The sequence below is a fragment of the Hydra vulgaris genome, chromosome 08, assembly GCF_038396675.1.
Source record: "Hydra vulgaris chromosome 08, alternate assembly HydraT2T_AEP".
Lineage (NCBI taxonomy): Eukaryota > Metazoa > Cnidaria > Hydrozoa > Anthoathecata > Hydridae > Hydra > Hydra vulgaris.
Window position 1 is genome coordinate 40310096 of NC_088927.1, and position 18727 is coordinate 40328822.

Here is an 18727-nt window from a genome sequence, read left to right on the forward strand (position 1 = left end):
AAATCAAACAAACTATCAATAAAGAAAGCAAAACAACTAACAATAAAACTAACAAAACAACTAACAAAAAAACTAACAATAAAGAAAACAAAAGTTTATATCTAGACTTTACCTGACCAAGCCTTAACCCTCAGTCAATGTATGTATTCAAGCCCTTACTGATGGCTGTTTTACTATAATGTTATCAATGAGGTTTTTCATGTGTACATATAATGATATTTTTTATGTTATTAATGTTATATTCTTTCTGTTGAGTCGGAACAGTTAATTATTAGTTTTTGGTGATTTATGTGATTTAGTGATTTATGACATTTATAATGATCGATAGATTAACTTATTATAAGGAATTTAAACTATTTAGTTATTTTTCATTTATTTGGATAAGTTTTTTTTTGCAGTTAACGGTTGTTATTGGCAGTTATTATTACTTGTTTTTTTTTTAAATTTTAGTACAAAGGATTAAGTCTTTTAGCTGAAACAACATTAAAATCAATGGGAATCCTTCAGGGAAGAGCAATCATTAGGTAAGTTTGTATTTTGCAATTAACTAAATAAGTTATTCATTATGGTTCTTAAATTTTATTGAGTGTATCAGAAGTGGTGCTAAAGATTGGAAGCAGGCTTTTGAGCAGTTCTGCTAATATTTTTTGACTTTTAAATGAAGGTAATTATTTCTTCCTTGACTTGAACATTGCAAGTCCACTCATCAGTTATTGCAGAAGTACGCTCATCATCAGTTCATCATTTATTTATACAAAATATTTAAGTTGCATGCAAACTCTTGCTTTTGTGTGTTTTTGTATGTTATTATTGGGATCTTTTAATTTGGTTAGCATAAAATTAATAGCAGCGTTAGCTGTAAACAGGGTAATATCCCAGCCAGGCTGGGATATTACCCTGTTTACAGCTACATTACAAGCAACATTAAGAACACTTTTTCGCTGGGATTCCCAGCGAAAAAGTGTTCTTAATGTTGCTTGCATAGGAACTAGATTTGAAATAATATTGTTACTTCATCATTTGATAGAGCTATATTGGATTAGGTAAATATCAATTAAGGCTTTTTGTATAAATTGTTTTTTTACTTGGTAAAAATTTCTACACAAAAATGTTGGTAGAAGGTTGCTCCATCTTATCTTGCAGTCCATAATTAATGGTATTTGTTTTTCAAACTCAGTCTTGATATATTTTTGTTAGACGTTCTTTATTATTATTATTGTTTTGGGTACCTTTTTTATATCTGGCCCATATTTAACTTTAGTTACCTTATTTTGAAGTTTTATATTTTCATCAATATAGTTCAGTAAATATTTCTCAATTTCCTTCTTCTAGAAGAAATCACTTGGGCAAAACATAATTATTGATAAATAACTAGTAACTTGGTAACTTTTTTCAAAGCGCTTTATTAATCATTAAAGCCACTATGTTGTACAAGAAAATTATTTTCTTTTAAAATAAAAAACAAGCTGTTATTTTCGCTGTTGTTTTTTATATTTTCTTTTAAAACACTGTTTTAAAGTATCATTTAGTCTTACTTTTTAAAATTTGAAAATAATTAATTTATCTAAACTAAACAAAGTGAGTTTTTTTTTACAATAATAATTAAATTAGATTAAAAACTGACATTGAAATTTTTCTCAAAATCAAAAATTTTCTCAGAATTTTTTGAAAGTAAAACTAAAAACATGCAAAACAATATTTTATACTTAGTAAAACTTTGTTAATTAAAAAAATAAAAGAAATAAGAAGCATTTGTGGTTTAGATTATTTATTATTATTAGATATTAGAGTTGATTCAATTTTAAGATGACTGGATTCCATGTCCACCCATTAAGTACAATATTCAAAATTATACACAGATTCTCTAAAGTAAAACAATAGAAACATTTGCATTCGAATTTGCTAAAGTTAGGATATTTAAATCCACAAGAGTAAACAGAATGTAATAATTGTGCATATAAATATTGAGTTAAAAAATCTTTTTTGAAATATTAAAAGAAAAATCGCAAGCTCCCATATGTTAACCTCCAAAACAAAACTACTACAAAAAATACTACACAAAGCAAAAGATTGACATTCCCTCGATTTTGAATTGTTATAAATAAATACAAATATAAATCATTTTAAAAAATATTTTGTTTTATATTTGTTTTTAATTTATAGATTGCTTTTTCGTGATGATGCTGTCTTGGAAAGTGAAAGTGTTCATGTTGGTATGATTTTTTTTAAAGTTTTAAACAAATGCATAAACATGCCATGCTTCTTCATGTTCTTCTTCATGTTCATGCTCTAATAATTTAATAATTATAATTATGTTCACAAGGAATAAGGACCTACAACTAGAAGTTGATGTCACTTATTTTTTTTTCTAATCTGACTCTATACTTTCATGAATTGTATATTTTCGTGTACTGCAATTTTTGCATTTAATTTAACTGTAGAAAGGGGAGGGGGTTAAAATTAACATTTTTCGGATTTTGTGCAGTTTAACCACTTTTTTTTTTTTTTTATATGCTGATTTCGAATTATGTAATACTTTTTTTTCATCATAAATATTTAGCTTTCTACTTCAGTTTCAATAAAAATGATTATTTTGACAAAACAATCAATTTTTAAGTTAAATGAAATCATTATTATTATCAAAGTAGAATGCATGGTAAATATTTTTCTTTTCATTTTATCGATAAAGTACATAATCATGTAGAGTTATAAATACAACAAAAAATTAGGCATTATACATTGTACAGGAAATAAATCCATATAAGGAACAATTTGTAACAGTTACTAGTAAAAATGAGAAATAACTACATAGCAGCCGTCGTGCAGTGGTTGGAGTTCTTTTTCAAAATCAAGAGGTCTGAGGTTCAATATCGGCTCTGACCAGATAAGGGACATTGGTAAGGAAGGAGGTGTGAACTTCCTGGTTGGAGCACCTTAACAACTGAAAAAAATGTCATTGTAGGTAATTGTGGATTTTTGTGAGGACTTTTTATGTAGAAATTGTTAACTTATTCTTCTGCAGACATAAGACAGCGTTTTTTTGTATTTTTATTAACAATTATGATTTTAAATAAAGTGGATCTTCACTGCAATGATCTACTATATTACTAAAATTTATCAAATCTTTCATTTTTTATTACATTTAACAAATCTTTTTCTATACATTTAATTGACATTTGCAATTAAATGGGCTGCCTCGTAATTTTAAACAAGCTAAGATATAATTTGAGGTATAAGCTTACAGTTCTTTTTTTGCTAACTTGCTCTGTTTCAGTTGTTTCTGTCAACTGAAGGTTCAGGTTCCAACTGTATTTTATATTTTTAAATTTTTTAACAATGAGAAACATTTTCTAAAATGTTTTTAAATTGCCTGAAGCTTGATTTTACAATGTTTAGGATATTTAAGTATATTACCACAAGGAGTTTTTGGAATCAACAGTAATTCCGAAGCCAATTAGAATGAGTGCCACACTGACACTTAAGTTCAATGTTGTTTGTAATTGTTTTATAAATTGCAAAAATCAGGTTAAAAATGTAATACCTCAGTTATACCATTATTGTATCTTTTTTCCAAACCCATAATACTTTTCTGTTAAAGTTAAATTTTGATATTCTATTTTCTGTTGAAGCTAAATTTTCATAGCAAAATTCTGTAAAAATCTATAGCAAATTTTGCAAAACAATATTTGCAAGAATGAAACAATCATCCAAGTTTTTTGATGCATATATATGAACTATATGCGTATATATGAACTGCTTCTACAACTACTGAGCAGTCAATTTTATTTAATGAAAATTTCCTAAAGATAATTTATTTTTTGACTTCATTTAAGAAAAGTACAAAAACAACCCTGAGTAAAGGCAACATTGTATGATAAAATTTATCAGTTACTAGAAGATTTCTAAAGAAGTTTATTAATTTTGATTCAATTGTTTACTAGTTTATGATTTATTTATTAACTAGTTTGTTGCACCATACAATTTTATCTATGGTCATCATAGCTTTTTAGTCTGTTAATTAACTTAATGGTGTTTATGAGTGCATCACTGATAGCACATCAGTGATGCACTCATAAACACCATGAAAACTATCTTGAATGTAGACTTCCACCAATCGTTAAAAGGCTTGATGCCTAAATGCTCTGGCTCTAAGTATGGAACCTATTTTCCTGAAAGTTGTTTCAATTTAGGACCAGATCATATAGCCAGCCAGCTTTAGAAAATCCAGGTAATCATTTTGCAGGTATTTCTGAGTTAGCTTACCATTTATGAAATATTTTAAACTGTCTTGGATTTAGTTAATTAAGTTATATCATTTAATTATCATTTAAGCAAACTACTTTACTACCTATTATTATTATTATATTGCTTGCTGTGTTGCTTGCTGTGTTGCTTGCTGTGTTGCTTGCTGTGGTATCGAAGTACATTTTAATAATAAAGCTATTATATCTGATATTAGTTAGTCGCAAGTTCTTTTTTCATCGTTATTGTATCACTGTCAAGGTTAACACAACATTCGCAACATTCAAGGTTAACATAACACAACATGTTATGTTAACCTTGAATGTTGCGAACTGGATTCTCAAGATTTTTTTTGTTACTTTCATTTTTCATCAAATTCAAATAGTCTTTATATATTTTGATGATTTTCTTTATTATGTGGTCTTTATGTTGAGTTGGCAAATAAGAATTTATTCAAAATACCATATGCTAATCATAAACTTGTTGTCTACATTTTTTCCTAAAGGCAAACAGACTCCTGGTAAATGTTCCAATGGAAATTATTACATAATTGTCATCATCATCATCATTTTCATCATCATCATCATCATCATCATCATCATCATCATCATCATCATCATCAGTATGTGGTTCTGTGTTCGCTATTGTAACGCTGTCATCGGCACACAGGATTTTAGAATTTACCCGCATCGCTTGCGATTTAAAATTTTTTTTTTTTTTCATTTTTATCAGAAAGATATAAATTTTTAAGATATGTTAGTTACGAAAAAATTTTTTGAGAAAAAAACCTTACAGGTAAGGCCCATAACGAAAAAGGCGTTGCATTACCGAAAAATCTAAAAAAGAGGATTTATGCATGGGGATCATCAAAAAATGATTCGGATATGTCTTTTTTATTCATTCCCTTTAAATCAAGCTATAAACGAAAAAAATCCATTTACCTAAACTTTGAGGTTTTTTATATCATCATGGCGATTTTAAGTTTCTGAGTTCAAGTAAACTTTCTATAATATATTAATGTGCAATCTCCTACTTTGATTTTGAAAAAAAAACGTTACATAAAATTTTTTTAAAAACTTTTTTAAACTTATTTTTCTTGGTGGATGTAATATATATCATGTCGAATGTCCAAAAAACATTTACTTCGCTTTTAACATTATTTTTTTTGCGGGGAATTAGGGTTTTAAACAGTAGTTGTTGCAATACCGAAACTATTAGGTTATCTAGGTTGCATTACCGAACTCACTTATTTTTTGATAATGGACGAATGGAAAAGGTTCGTTATTTCTAATTTATTGTTTAGGTTTAATTCCTTTTTTTTTCTTTAATCAAACTCCTTTTATAAAATCTAAACTCCATCGTAAAAAAGCAGGAATGCTCCGCGGAATGGGTTTTTTTTGGGTAAAAGAAATTGACAAATGGAAAAATGAAAACAGAAGAAATTAAAATATTTCTTTACATTTTACAATTGTTTATACTTTTTTTTCAAAAAATTAATCTCAAATAAATAAAAATAGTTTATTACACTAGTATCTATACCAAACCAATACGTTTTTTGAAAATCCTTCTGTGGGCGTTTTTCCAAAATAAACAAATTTAGCAATTTTAAGTTTATAATAAATGTAAATAAGTTTACAATGATCATTTCGTATTCTTACATACATACATGCATCTTGATACTAGTTTTGAATAAGAAAAATAAAGTTTAAGGCATTTTACTTTCTTACTTTTATTATTTGAGTTTGATTTCAATCAAGAGCGCGTTTAGGGTGAGAATCAAGGTAGTAAGCCCCATCCCCCATGTCACCCCACGCACACCTCTTGGGGATAAGCTATATATTTTTCAAAGGCGAGTATTAAGATATTTATTTATAACATCAATATAATATAGTGCAGAACTTACTAACTAGACTATTGTGTAAAGGTTATTGATTTATCTTTAATATAACAAAGTCTTAATTTCAATTAGCTTTTTAATTATTTTTTAACTCTCAGACCCTCCCTTGCTGCAAGGGCTGAACCAGCGTGTTTTTTGTTGGAGAGATAACTTCCATACATGGAACTCCAAACATTTATTTGTTTATACTTACGTCAATTAAAGATGCTTTGCAAAAAATTGCGATGATTAAATTACTATGTAATAAAATTGCTAAGGTCAAATTACTAAAAGACATTGCATCTTAAAATGGAAAACTAACATACTCAATTAATGTGAGAAAAAGTTCAACAATAAGAGATTTATTATTCGAAAAGAAAAATACCAAGAAATGAATATCATGGGTTATAAAGTGAATTGGGATAAAATATTTGATAAAATAAGTACAAACCAATGTTATAAATACTTTTTAAAAATTTATGAAAAAGCTTGCAAACAATATATTCCTCACCACTTCAAACCCACTAGTTCTATCCAAAATCCATGCATCAGCATAAAAATCAAGAATCTAATTAGAAAAAAACGTAATCTATGGTGCAGAGTGCGTGCTACAAACTTCAAAAATACAAACCTAAATAATGAATACAAACTAGTTAATAAAATGATTAAAAAGCAAATTAAAAAATCTACTCTTGATCATGAAATAAACTTAGCAAAAGATGTAAAACATAACCCAAAACTCTTCTATGCATATGTACAAAAAAATCAAACACATACAAAACTACAAGCACTTAAAACTAGTGACAATAAAATAATAACAGATAAAAAAGTCATTGCTAATCTACTAAATTGTAGTTTCCAATCAGTATTTGTCAAAGAAAATCAAGATCTACCACATTTCATCAATAAAACAATGCAATTGTTTGAATGTGACTGGGACCAAGAACTAAAAGAAGATATTGTACATAATTATTTATTAGAACTTAATGAAAACAAGTCACTTGGTTGTGATAACATCAGTCCCTATGTGCTAAAGCATTGTGCAGAAGGATTATCCAAACCTTTGTCATTAATACTCGATAATAATCGATTCATTCAGGAAAGATGCCAGAATTATGGAAATCTGCAAACATTGCATCACTTTTTAAAAAAGGAGGCAAGGAAGATCCGCTCAACTACAGACCTATCTCTTTAACATCAATACAATGTTAGATAATAGAGAAAATAATTAGAAAAAAGCTGATTATTTATATAACAGAAAACAATCTGTTAAAGCCTCAACAACATGGAGTTGTACAAAATAAAGGATGCCTAACAAACCTTTTAGAAACTTTCGATATTATTACAACTGAAATTGAAGATGATTATCCAGTTGATTTATTATTCCTAGATTTTGCAAAAGCGTTCGATAAGGTGCCCCACCATCGACTTATATATAAAATTTCTAACTATGGAATAAAAGGCAATATTTTAAATTGGATTAATTTTTAAAAAAAAAACAGAAAACAAAGAGTGGTAATGAGTGAAGCTGTATCAGATTGGTGAGAGATTTATAGCGGTGTGCCACAGGGTTCTGTATTGGGTCCTCTTCTCTTTCTTTTACATATCAATGATCTTCCCCAATGTATCTCTTCAATTACAAAACTATACGCTGATGATACTAAAGTCAAATGTATGGTTATTGGATTTTAACATAAGCAAATGCAGTGTTATGCACATTGGAAGAAAAAATATTAACTATAATTACACTATGAAACACGACAATCAAAGTTTTATTTTAAAAATGACAACATAATAATTAGACTTAGGTGTAATAGTTTCATCCAATAAGAAATGGAATCATCAGGTTCAAGCAGCTACAAGTAAAGCACAAAGAATCTTATGTTTAATAAGAAAAAGCTTTACTTATCTTAACACTGATTTGGAAGGGCAATTATGCACATCGCTGGTTAGACCACACCTGGAATTCGCAGTTCCAGTGTGGAGTCCAGGTAATAAAAACGATATCAATGACCTCGGAAAATTCAAAGACGAGCAACAAAGGTAGCACCTGAACTAAAACATCTAAGTTATACTGAAAAATTGGCAAAGTTGTGTCTCACAGTTCTGGAAACAAGAAGTACAAGAGATGATCTTATTGAGTTTTTCAAAATAACAACTGGTATTGATAAGATATTGTGGTATAAAGTGCTTTATTAAGCTTCTTCCCAAAGTCTAAGAGGTCATTCAATGAAATTTGAAAGAGAATTTGCAAAAACAACCATTAGACACAATTTTTTTACGAACAGAGTGATACCTCATTGGAATGCTTTACCTGAAAAAGTGGTTTCTGCAATGACAGTAAATTCTTTAAAAGGTAGACTAGATAAACATTTGTTAACGGCTGTTAAAGTATAAATTTTAAATTTTATGCTCGGCGACAATAGTCGTTACAGCACCTTTTATTACTATTAGAGCCCGATAAAAAAAATGCCTCCAAAAACACCCCTCCCCTGACCTCAAATGCGAAGGTGTACAAATTACCATAGTATTTTTTTTCTATTGTTAACTAAAAACATATTCATCAATCAATTTTAAATTATATGCAATAATCTCTTAGCGTTTAAAAATTATGTCCATAAAAAGTTTGAATCCCCCTCAATTTGAGAGGGTTACACTATTTATCTAGCTATAATTTTTGAACGCTAAAAGATTATTTCATGAAATTTCAAACTAATTGTTAAATTTGAAATTAGTTTAGAATAGTATAAAAAATATTTTGCAAACTAATTGCCCTCACAAATGGGGTAGGGGGGCTAAATTTATTTGGGTATAATATTTATTTTTATTTTAGTATTTGCAAAGCATCGTTATTTAATGTAAGTATAACCATAAAAGTGTTTGGAGTTTACACCATGTCTAAAAGTTATTTCAAACATAAAAAAAGGCAAGATCAGCCTCTGCCTTTGTTAGTGAATGATAAATCCCGCCCCGAATTAAAATCAAGAAACTGAAAAATATTATCTTTTTAAAAAATAATCATTTTCAGGATTTGCATTTTAATTTTATTTGAAAATTCAGAAACACAATTTCTATAATGACAAATAGAATAACATAATACTAATTTTAGTATTATCTAAATCATTAATAATAATGAAGTTCTATTTGCAACTTAGGCAAGTAAGGTTTCCCTTGTAAAATAATCATTCGACGCTGGCTATCAGCCCTCTTTAAAAGGTTTTGCAGGAATGGAGATAGCGCTTAAGAATCAAAGGTGCTTACGGATCAAGGGTGCAAGTGCTTCCATTTATCTCTTTAATATTTGTTGAATATAAGGAAATCGGCAAAATGCAAAGTACACACTAGTGAAATGCGAACTTTTGTGCAAACCAAAATATCGTATTTTAAGGACCATGATTATTTTATTAATTTAAGTTAAATTAATATGAATATATTAGTAATGTATGTTATTAAGTGTAAATGCATTTACTGACTATTAGAGAGAGCATGCAGGTAAATGTAAATACATCGACTGAGGGTTTTGGTTGGAGCAGCGTAGTCATGTTTATAGTTCCTGTTTATTGATAAAAACAATAAACATGACTAAAAAGCTGTTGCAACATGAAATACCTTTAGAATAATGGTCCGCAATTCAATTTCGCATTTTACTTTGTATTTATATTGAAGCACTTTTCGTAGTTAATGTATCAACTGTAGTTAATGTATGCGGTAGTGGTGTAGTGGTAAAGTGCTCGCTTCAGAAGCGAGACGTCCCTGGTAGTACCGCGCTCAACTTGTTTCTCCGCGCAGCGGCCTTGTTTGCCGAGGTTCGTGTTTCGGAGTTATAGAGTTGAGAGAGGGTTATAACCACTATTGAGTAGCCTCCTCATCTGTAGTGGCCTTCATGGCCTTGAGGAGGTGAATAACAAAGAAAAAAAAAAAAAATTATATTTTACATTCATTTTCACCAACTTAAGGAAAATATGTTGTACCTAATATGAGGAGCCCAAATTTAATTTCTCTAAATGCTTCAGTATTTATTTGTTTGATTATTTTATTATTTTCTAAAGGTTTCAGTATTTTTTATTTTTTTTCCAATAGTATATTGTAAGCTATATTTCTATGATGTAACCATGTCGAAATATTTTATCAGAAATTTAAATATCAAGTTTTATTTCAATTATAAAAACGAAATTTAATAATTTATAGGTTTTATTAATAATAATGTATTTCTAAAATTAAAATAAATTGAATACAACATTTTCTGCAAACATCAAGAACGTTAGCGTAACCATTTCTGCCACTAATCCTATCGGCTAAGTCAGTTTAGCTTTTTCAATCTTCTACATTAGTTTCGATATTGAAAATATAAATAAAATATAAAAAATTAATGTATATATATATATATATATATATATATATATATATATATATATATATATGTATATATGTATATATATATATATATATATATATATATATATATATATATATATATATATATATATATATATATATAAACACCCAACTCACACTTGCTGAACATCTAAGTGGTACATCAATGATTATAGTCGGATCTGTTTTTAAACTCTTAGTACTTATAGATGAATTTGATTTGCCAATATCTTTAAAGGATTTCTGAAAAAAAAAAAAAAAAAAAAAAAAATATATATATATATATATATATATATATATATATAAATAAAATAAACATTTATTTTTCAAATTTAAAGAACACACATTTTATAATTTATTATTTAATATCTAAAACTATTTTATTGAATTCTTTAATAAATTTGACTTTAAAATTCTCACATTTAATAATTGATTTTCTGAATAAATTGATACTGAAAAATCTACATCTAAAAGATAAAAAAAAAATATAAAAATGTTATTCTTATTACATTAAAGCTAAATATATTTCAATTCTTTTAGATTTTTTTAAATTTTGAAAGTATTGCTTTACAGCCCTTGGAATTAGGGTTGGCATTTGGCAATGCAAACCTAACTGCCGAACTTAGCGTTTGAGGTTGCCAAATATTTCCGAACGGTTTAGGTTTCTACTTTTTATGATGGAACTTGTCAATAAATGTTTTTGCTGACCTGATGATGACCTAAAACATATCAAGGTCTGCAATTTTTTGCCAACTTTATTTTTTTTTATTTTTAAGGGTTGGGTGTTTTATAATAATAAAAAATAACTTATTTCTATACCTTGTTGCTATAAACATTAAATAAAATATATATATTGATTGAATACCAGTCTTACAGTCTTACCAGTTTTACAAGTTGATTCTGGTGAGCTACAGAAACGCTTTTTATCTCTTAAAAAAAAAAAAATAGATGTGTAGTAATAACTAATAATGGTAAATTAGTTGAAAGAAAAATAAAATAAAAATATAAAAGTTTGTATTGCCTTTCAGAAATAAAAGTACAGAGAGCTACTTCAGCCTAAATCGAGAATGCGCAAAAATATTATTAAAAATAGTTATGATATTAATAAAAGTTATTTAAAAAAATCCCTTATTTATATAATTATACAAATTAGTAATATTTAATTATATAAACAAGTCATATTTAATAATTTAAGTAATTAATTACTAGAATAAAAAATTTAAAAACAAAAGCTTTTAGATTACCTTTATTCTTGACACATTACTAGCTTTAGCAAATATAAATACAATAGATTCAGGCACTAGAATTTTAAATACATAGTCACTCTCCTAAAAAGATCATTACTTAAAAAACAAAAATAATACTGGAAAGTTGAATATTATCCAAATAGATGATTTTAAGATGAAATAATTAGAAATAAATATATGAATAATATTTTAGATTATGATTACCTTCAAACTATTAAAAGCTAAAACAAAAGCTTTAAAAAGATCATGCAATTGATCTTCTGTCATTAGGCTAAGGAGATCTCTGTAACAAAAATTTTCTGAATTGAACGGAAATGCAAAAACATGTTAAATAATCAAGAAAAAATAAAAATAAAAATAAAGCAAATGGAATAATAGAGTGTAAATTCCTATATTTTTATGTAATACAAACTTTTATCTTATCCATCAACAATAAACCAGTTATGTCTGTAACTGTATAACTGAACATCAAATACAAAAATACTATTTAAAGATTTAGCATTTAGTAAGCTTTATCTACTTTGACTAAAAGTCGATTTAAAAAAAAAACTATTTGACTTCAAGTATTGAAAATTGAATACTCAAAAATAAAATATTGCAAAAGATTTTATTTATATTAAAATATTACATATCATTTTGTTTCCAAACTGATGTTTAAACAACTCCCAATAAATAAACAAATGCTAAAATATATTTTTAAGAACACAGTATTTAATGAACTCTAGGGACCTTCAAATTTGTTCAAAACAAACTCCCTTCATAATTAAATAGTAACTGGCAAAGGTGGGATTTGAATCTGCAATCCTGCTGCGACAGGCTATCCATCACAATAATAGCAGCACACTATACAACTGAGCTATCCCGACTCAATAGTATATTATATAAAAATGTATCTGTGAATTATAAATTTAAGTAAGATACTTACTTGACCAGAATAAATAGATTATAGCAACTGAGAAGTGCTATTTCAACATACATTTCTTTGAAAACAGATTCAATCCTATAAACATTTATTATATCCTTATTTTATTACAAACAGTTATAAAAAAAATATTACCACAAAATAAGGTAGACTGTATCGGGGATCTTTCTCTCACATCTAGACTTGAAATTTAAAAAGAATTTCATGCAAGTTATTAGATTGTATTGCAACCTTACACCTGTGAATCTATCGAACATAAAAATTCTGATCCAAAAATAAAAAATCTATTATTAAGTCATCATTTAGTAAAATCTTTACTTTTTGGCTTTATTTTGACTGCTAATTTTATGAGTTCAAGCTTAACACCTTATTAAGACTATATTTATTGAACAACACTTTTATTTCTTATATATTTACACGTCAAAAATTGTATACAAATATGTGTATCAAAATTTATAAAATATATATAATTTCTAACATATATATAATTTATAACATATAATATACACAAATACGTGTATCAAAAATTATATACAAATATGAATAAATCGTACACCTGCTGTAACAAATGTATCCAAGTCTTCGATATCACTTGAACTACCTTGAAAGAATTATTAGACAAGTTTGAATTTTTGTTTTGTTTTAAACAGAAAACAGAAAAAGTGAAAAACAACAACTTTATATTTAGAGTATAAGTAGAGTGCTCCATGTTCTTAAAAGAACAGAGCAATTATAAATTAGTAGAAAATCACTAAACAAAAATTTGTCTCATTGATAAATTTTTGTTAAGTGATTATAAAATTAACCACTGTGTATCATCAATAAAGACTCATCAGAAATGATGATTTTATGATGAATCTTCATTTATGAATCACAGTGTTAAATTAGATAAAGTTTTGTTAAGTGATTTTCTACTAATTTATAATTGTTCTGTCCTTTTAAGAACATTGAGCACTCTACTTGTAGAATATATTTTAAAATTTTTTAAATATATATATATATATATATATATATATATATATATATATATATATATATACATATATATATATACATATATAAATATATATATATATATATATATATATATATATATATATATATATATATATACATATATATATATACATATATAAATATATATATATATATATATATATATATATATATATATTTATGTATAAAATATTTTATGTATGTGTATAATATTTTATTTAGTATTTAATGGCGATTCAACAAATTTATTGCCGGATTACGATCGAATAAATTCTTAAAAAACAAAAAACTTATAAGGCTCTAACGTACGTTCCCGGAGTTGCAATAACGAACAACAAGTTGCAATAACGAACAAAATTGTTACAAAAACGAACATAGGCCGCGTCAGGTTGCATTAGCAAACAAAAATGTTCGGTAATGCAAATTTTGCGTTGCTATACCGAATATCCATATGATTATCATCATCATCATCATCATAATCATCATCATCATCATCATCATCATCATGACTTTCATTTAATTGAGTACTAGCATTACTTTGTGTTGTTTTTGTGCAGAAAATGTAAAATGGTATCATTAATCTTTCCAAAGAACAACTAAACAACAAAACTATATACTTTAGTTGTTCTTTCCAAAGAACAACTAAACAACAAAACTAATGTCAAATAAAAAAAGCAAAACCAACAAGCTGAACAAATAAAATAGTGTGCTTAATTAACATACATAAAACAAAAAAAATGCAAAAGTAAGTACATATATTTATTGAATTAATTTTAAATTTTGAATAAAATTTAAACTTAAGTTTGCAGTAAAAAGTCAAGCAAGTTTTTTTAAATTCTTAAATTTTTACCAATCCAATACATGCATAATAAACTTCTTCTCAATGATATTTGACAAATTGGTGTGGTTTATTTTTTTTCTATTGCAACTATTTAAGAAGTTTACACAAGATAAAACTAGTTGTTTGGTTTTGAAACACTGGTTTCAATCAAAACCAAAATATTTGGTTTCATACCATCTAAAATCTATATATCATATGTATCTTATATATCTTTTTCACTTTGAGATAAGATTCATTATTATCTAGTTTATTTTAAGTAATTTTGTTGGAGGTAAGCATTGCTTCTGGATGATTAGGTCAATTATCTATATTCTAAATTGGTTTAAGATGGTTAAACCATTTATTTTTCTTCAATGAACAAGATTTCGTTTGAAAAAAAATAAAAAAATTTTTTTAACAAAGTGTTTTTATAAATGATTAGAGTGAATTGAATATGTTTGTTTTAAACAACTTTTTTTTATGTTTGTTAAAGTTTATTTTTGTTTAAGCAAGTAAGCTTTTTGTATTTATTTTTTTATTATTTTTTAAATAAAAAGTGCTTTTAGCGCAATGCAACAAATCTTTGTTTTTTAAAAATGGTCGTTTTTATTTATTTATTAATCTTATTCAAGTTTTAAATCTTGAATAAAATTTTTATAAATTAAATTGAAAATATAAAATACAGATTGATGTATTATTTTTTAAGAACCCAACTCAAAGAAAGTGAAACGATATGATTCTGCAACTGGCGTGTCTAGTGGTTCATCTACTGTTTCAGCTACTGTTTTGCCTGCAGCTCCGTCTACTTGTTCATCTGAAGTTTCATCTCTAATAACCAATGAAAGTTATTCTGATTTGGAAACAACAAATCTCATTTTATCTAAACCCCCTCCATATAAAATATTTCCGAATGAGGTTGAATCAAATTCATCCGTTTTATCTGAATGTACATACGTTTCTCATTTTTCTTCTACCTTTATTGATAAAACAAAAACTGACTTTTCCACTTTTAAAGTAAGACTGTCATATTTTATTTAATTTATTAATAATAAAGTAATATAATTTTCATGTTTGTGAATTGTTTAATTGTGTATTTTGTAATTATTTCCTGATATTTTTATTAGTTTCCTGATTCTAGTGACAAAGATTTAAACGTTATTGATCCAGACCAGATGTAAGTTATTTAAATTATTGTTTAGTAGTTACTTTTTTTTAAGTTTTAATTTTTAAACTATAACTTTAAAAATTAGTAACAATAAGTGTTCCCTAAAAATAATGGGTGTTACCTGAAATTAATGGTTGTTACCTAAAATTAATGGGTATTCCATCAAAAATGGAACTAAATAAGACATTAAAATTCAAGGATCAATTTTTTTTTAACTATCAACTTTATTTTTTCATCAATTCTTTTCTGGTAATCCTTTAATACAGGGCTTGAATTAACGCAAAAAAGTCTAATCGCAAATTTAAAAAAAAAATGTTGAGCTTTTTATATTGTTGTAGATTAACACAAGTTATGTTTATCTAAAACTGTTTTATTCAGTTTTTAACGTTAATAATAGTTTTTAATGTTAGTAATGTTAATAATGTTTTATTCAGTTTTTAATGTTAATAATAGTTTTTAACGTTAGTAATGTTAATAATGTTTTATTCAGTTTTTAACGTTAATAATAGTTTTTAACGTTAGTAATGTTAATAATGTTTTATTCAGTTTTTAACGTAATGTAAAACACGTTTAAAATAAAATGAAGTAAATAAAAAAAAAAGCTGTTCTAATTAATAAATTAAAACATTGTCATAAAACTTCAAACGTTATATTTGTACATAAATTGCTATATCTATAGACCAAATGAGTAAGATCAAAGCAAAAAAACATTAGATACCACGTTTTTTCTAATTTTCATGCTTTTTGATCTTGACTACTATAAAAAATTTAAGTATGATTAGGTTTTCATTCAAATGGTTTTTAAATTGACGTTTTCATTTAGTTTTTTTGTTCAAATTGTTTTGTAATAAAAAGTGAGAGATAAAAATTTAATAAATCTCTCACTTTTTATTACAAAACAATTTCTTTAATTGTATGCTTAAATTGTTTTTTAAGAAAAATACTTTTTTTAACTAAAATTTTAAAAAATAATTAATTTTTTTAAATTCAATTTGAGTTTAATGTTTGCAATAATCACTGGTTTAATGTTAGCAATAATCACTGTTTTAATGTTTGCAATAATCACTGGTTTAATGTTTGCAATAATAATCACTGGTTTAATGTTGCCAATAGAAAGTTTCTACTTTTAAAACTATTTTCAAGAAACAAAAAATTATTAGCTAGAAAACCTATAATAGTTTTTAATTATAAAAATTATATAATGATTAACTAAAAACTCTATTCAAAATGTTTATGATTTAAATAAAACTTTCTTCCTCCCTTGCACTATGTTCTAAACCTGATATTGTTACTGTAGCTAGATCTGCGTTTAACTTTCAGTAATGAATCTTGTTATGCCTCTGGGTATTACACGCATCCCTGCAATTAGATTTATAATTATTGAGAGTTCCAAATTCCAAAAAAAAATTTTTAATTTCAAATTTCAATCACAAAATTATTTGAATAAAAGAATTTTGGAAGGCTAACATTCTTTTGCTCAAATAGATTTCTTTTTAAAAAAAAATCCTAAAAACAACCTGCTTATTTATAGAAAATGCTTAATCTAGATTTCGCTTTAAATAAAATAAAAATACTTAAAAATGGTATTGGGTTCATCATATTTTATTTGAGATCACTTGTTAAAATAATTTTATAGGTAGAAGCTTATTATGTGTCAGCAACATCTAAGATATAAATAGAAACATTTGTACGGCTAACTTTTGTGAGTCTTTGAGTATATTAAGTCAATTAGTTAGTTAAGTAACTTAACTGTAGTAACTTAACTGGTTGTCTTGATTTAGTTTATAGGTAAATTTACTGTTATGTACATTTATCCATTAAGTAAATTAAACTAAATATAACTTTAAAATATTATTGGCTTTTCTGCAGAGATTTAAAGTAATTTAAATTTGAGAGCGCTTTATGTTGAATGAAAATCTCTGCGCAAGATAGCAAGTGATTATACTATTCAAAAGATGAATTTAACATGACGTACTTGATGACCCCTAATAAAAATTTAGATAAAAACATTTCTTTTTAAAATGGTCAATTAAAAAATGCTAAATTAGAAAATGGAAAACAACAACACACAAAAAAATCGTGAAAATATTAAAAGAAAAAGCTAATTGCGAAGGTGTAAAAAGCTATTGCGATTTGTGATTGAGATACGCCTAATTTGAGCCCTGTAATATTATTTTTTATTTTAATAAAAATTTAATTTCTTTTAGTAATGCTCAAAAGCTTCCTCAGAAGTGACTTTTTTAAAACAATACTTGATTCTTCCAATTAATTTTTAAACATGTTAGGATTTTCTCATTTTGCCTTGTAGACTTAACCTTTCAACCCATTCCAAAAGTTTTTTAAGTTGTTTGGAGGCGGATTCCATCAACAGCTGCAAAATATCAAAGTATTAACAGTGCCATGTGCGCATGGATGGTGTCCCTGTTAATACTTTTGTTACGCATTGCAAGGCTACATAAGGAGCCCTATGTTAAGACTAGCTCATTAGGAGGCCATGCTCTATCTATGAATGACTTAAGTTCTAATTAAACTTAAATCATGCTAAAAGTAAACCAAAATTTTGAACATAAAAAACCATCTTCACCATTCAACTCTTTTAATATATCTTTTACAAATATTTGTGGTCTGTGAAACAACCTTCCATCAGTTGAATCTTACCTCTTTCAAAATTCACCAGACTTGCTTGCTCCTAGTGAGACTAATTTGAATTCCGCTGCACTTTCTCTGCACTCTTTTAGATATAATTTCTGATCAAATTGACCATGCTCTCTCTCTCTCTCTCCCCCTCCCTTTACTCCTCTGACAATATTTTTGTTATTCTCGACTTTAATGCTTATCACATTGAATGGCTTGGCTCTAAAACCACTGACCCTGCTGGTACTAAAGCCTATAACTTCTGCATTTCTCAATCTCTTACTTAGTTAACTTTGTGACTCTTTTTCCCGACAACCCTAATCATTTATCTTCACTCCTTGATTTATGTCTTGTGTCTGATCCTAGCTCGTGTTCAGTTTCTCCTTTTTCTCCCTTGAGGGGTTCTGACCATGCAATGATCTCTATAAATTTTTTATCTCCTACTTCTTTT

General features: G+C 26.6%; 1 protein-coding gene and 1 long non-coding RNA gene across 2 annotated transcripts in view; one reads left to right on the plus strand and one right to left on the minus strand.

Annotated features, from left to right (window-relative positions):
• Positions 1 to 18727, plus strand: part of LOC100198168 (tether containing UBX domain for GLUT4) — a 45192-nt gene that overhangs the window by 17110 nt on the left and 9355 nt on the right. Inside the window, exons 7-10 of the mRNA XM_065803705.1 lie at positions 451 to 524; positions 2164 to 2213; positions 15184 to 15491; positions 15602 to 15651. Coding sequence (XP_065659777.1) covers positions 451 to 524; positions 2164 to 2213; positions 15184 to 15491; positions 15602 to 15651 — 482 coding nt within the window. The remainder of the gene's footprint in view (positions 1 to 450; positions 525 to 2163; positions 2214 to 15183; positions 15492 to 15601; positions 15652 to 18727) is intronic.
• LOC136083831 (uncharacterized) lies at positions 10619 to 13019 on the minus strand. The gene is made up of 4 exons (XR_010640133.1): positions 12797 to 13019; positions 11375 to 11421; positions 10913 to 10959; positions 10619 to 10735 (listed from the first exon to the last, which is right to left on the minus strand). It is a non-coding gene; the product is annotated as an uncharacterized LOC136083831 (long non-coding RNA).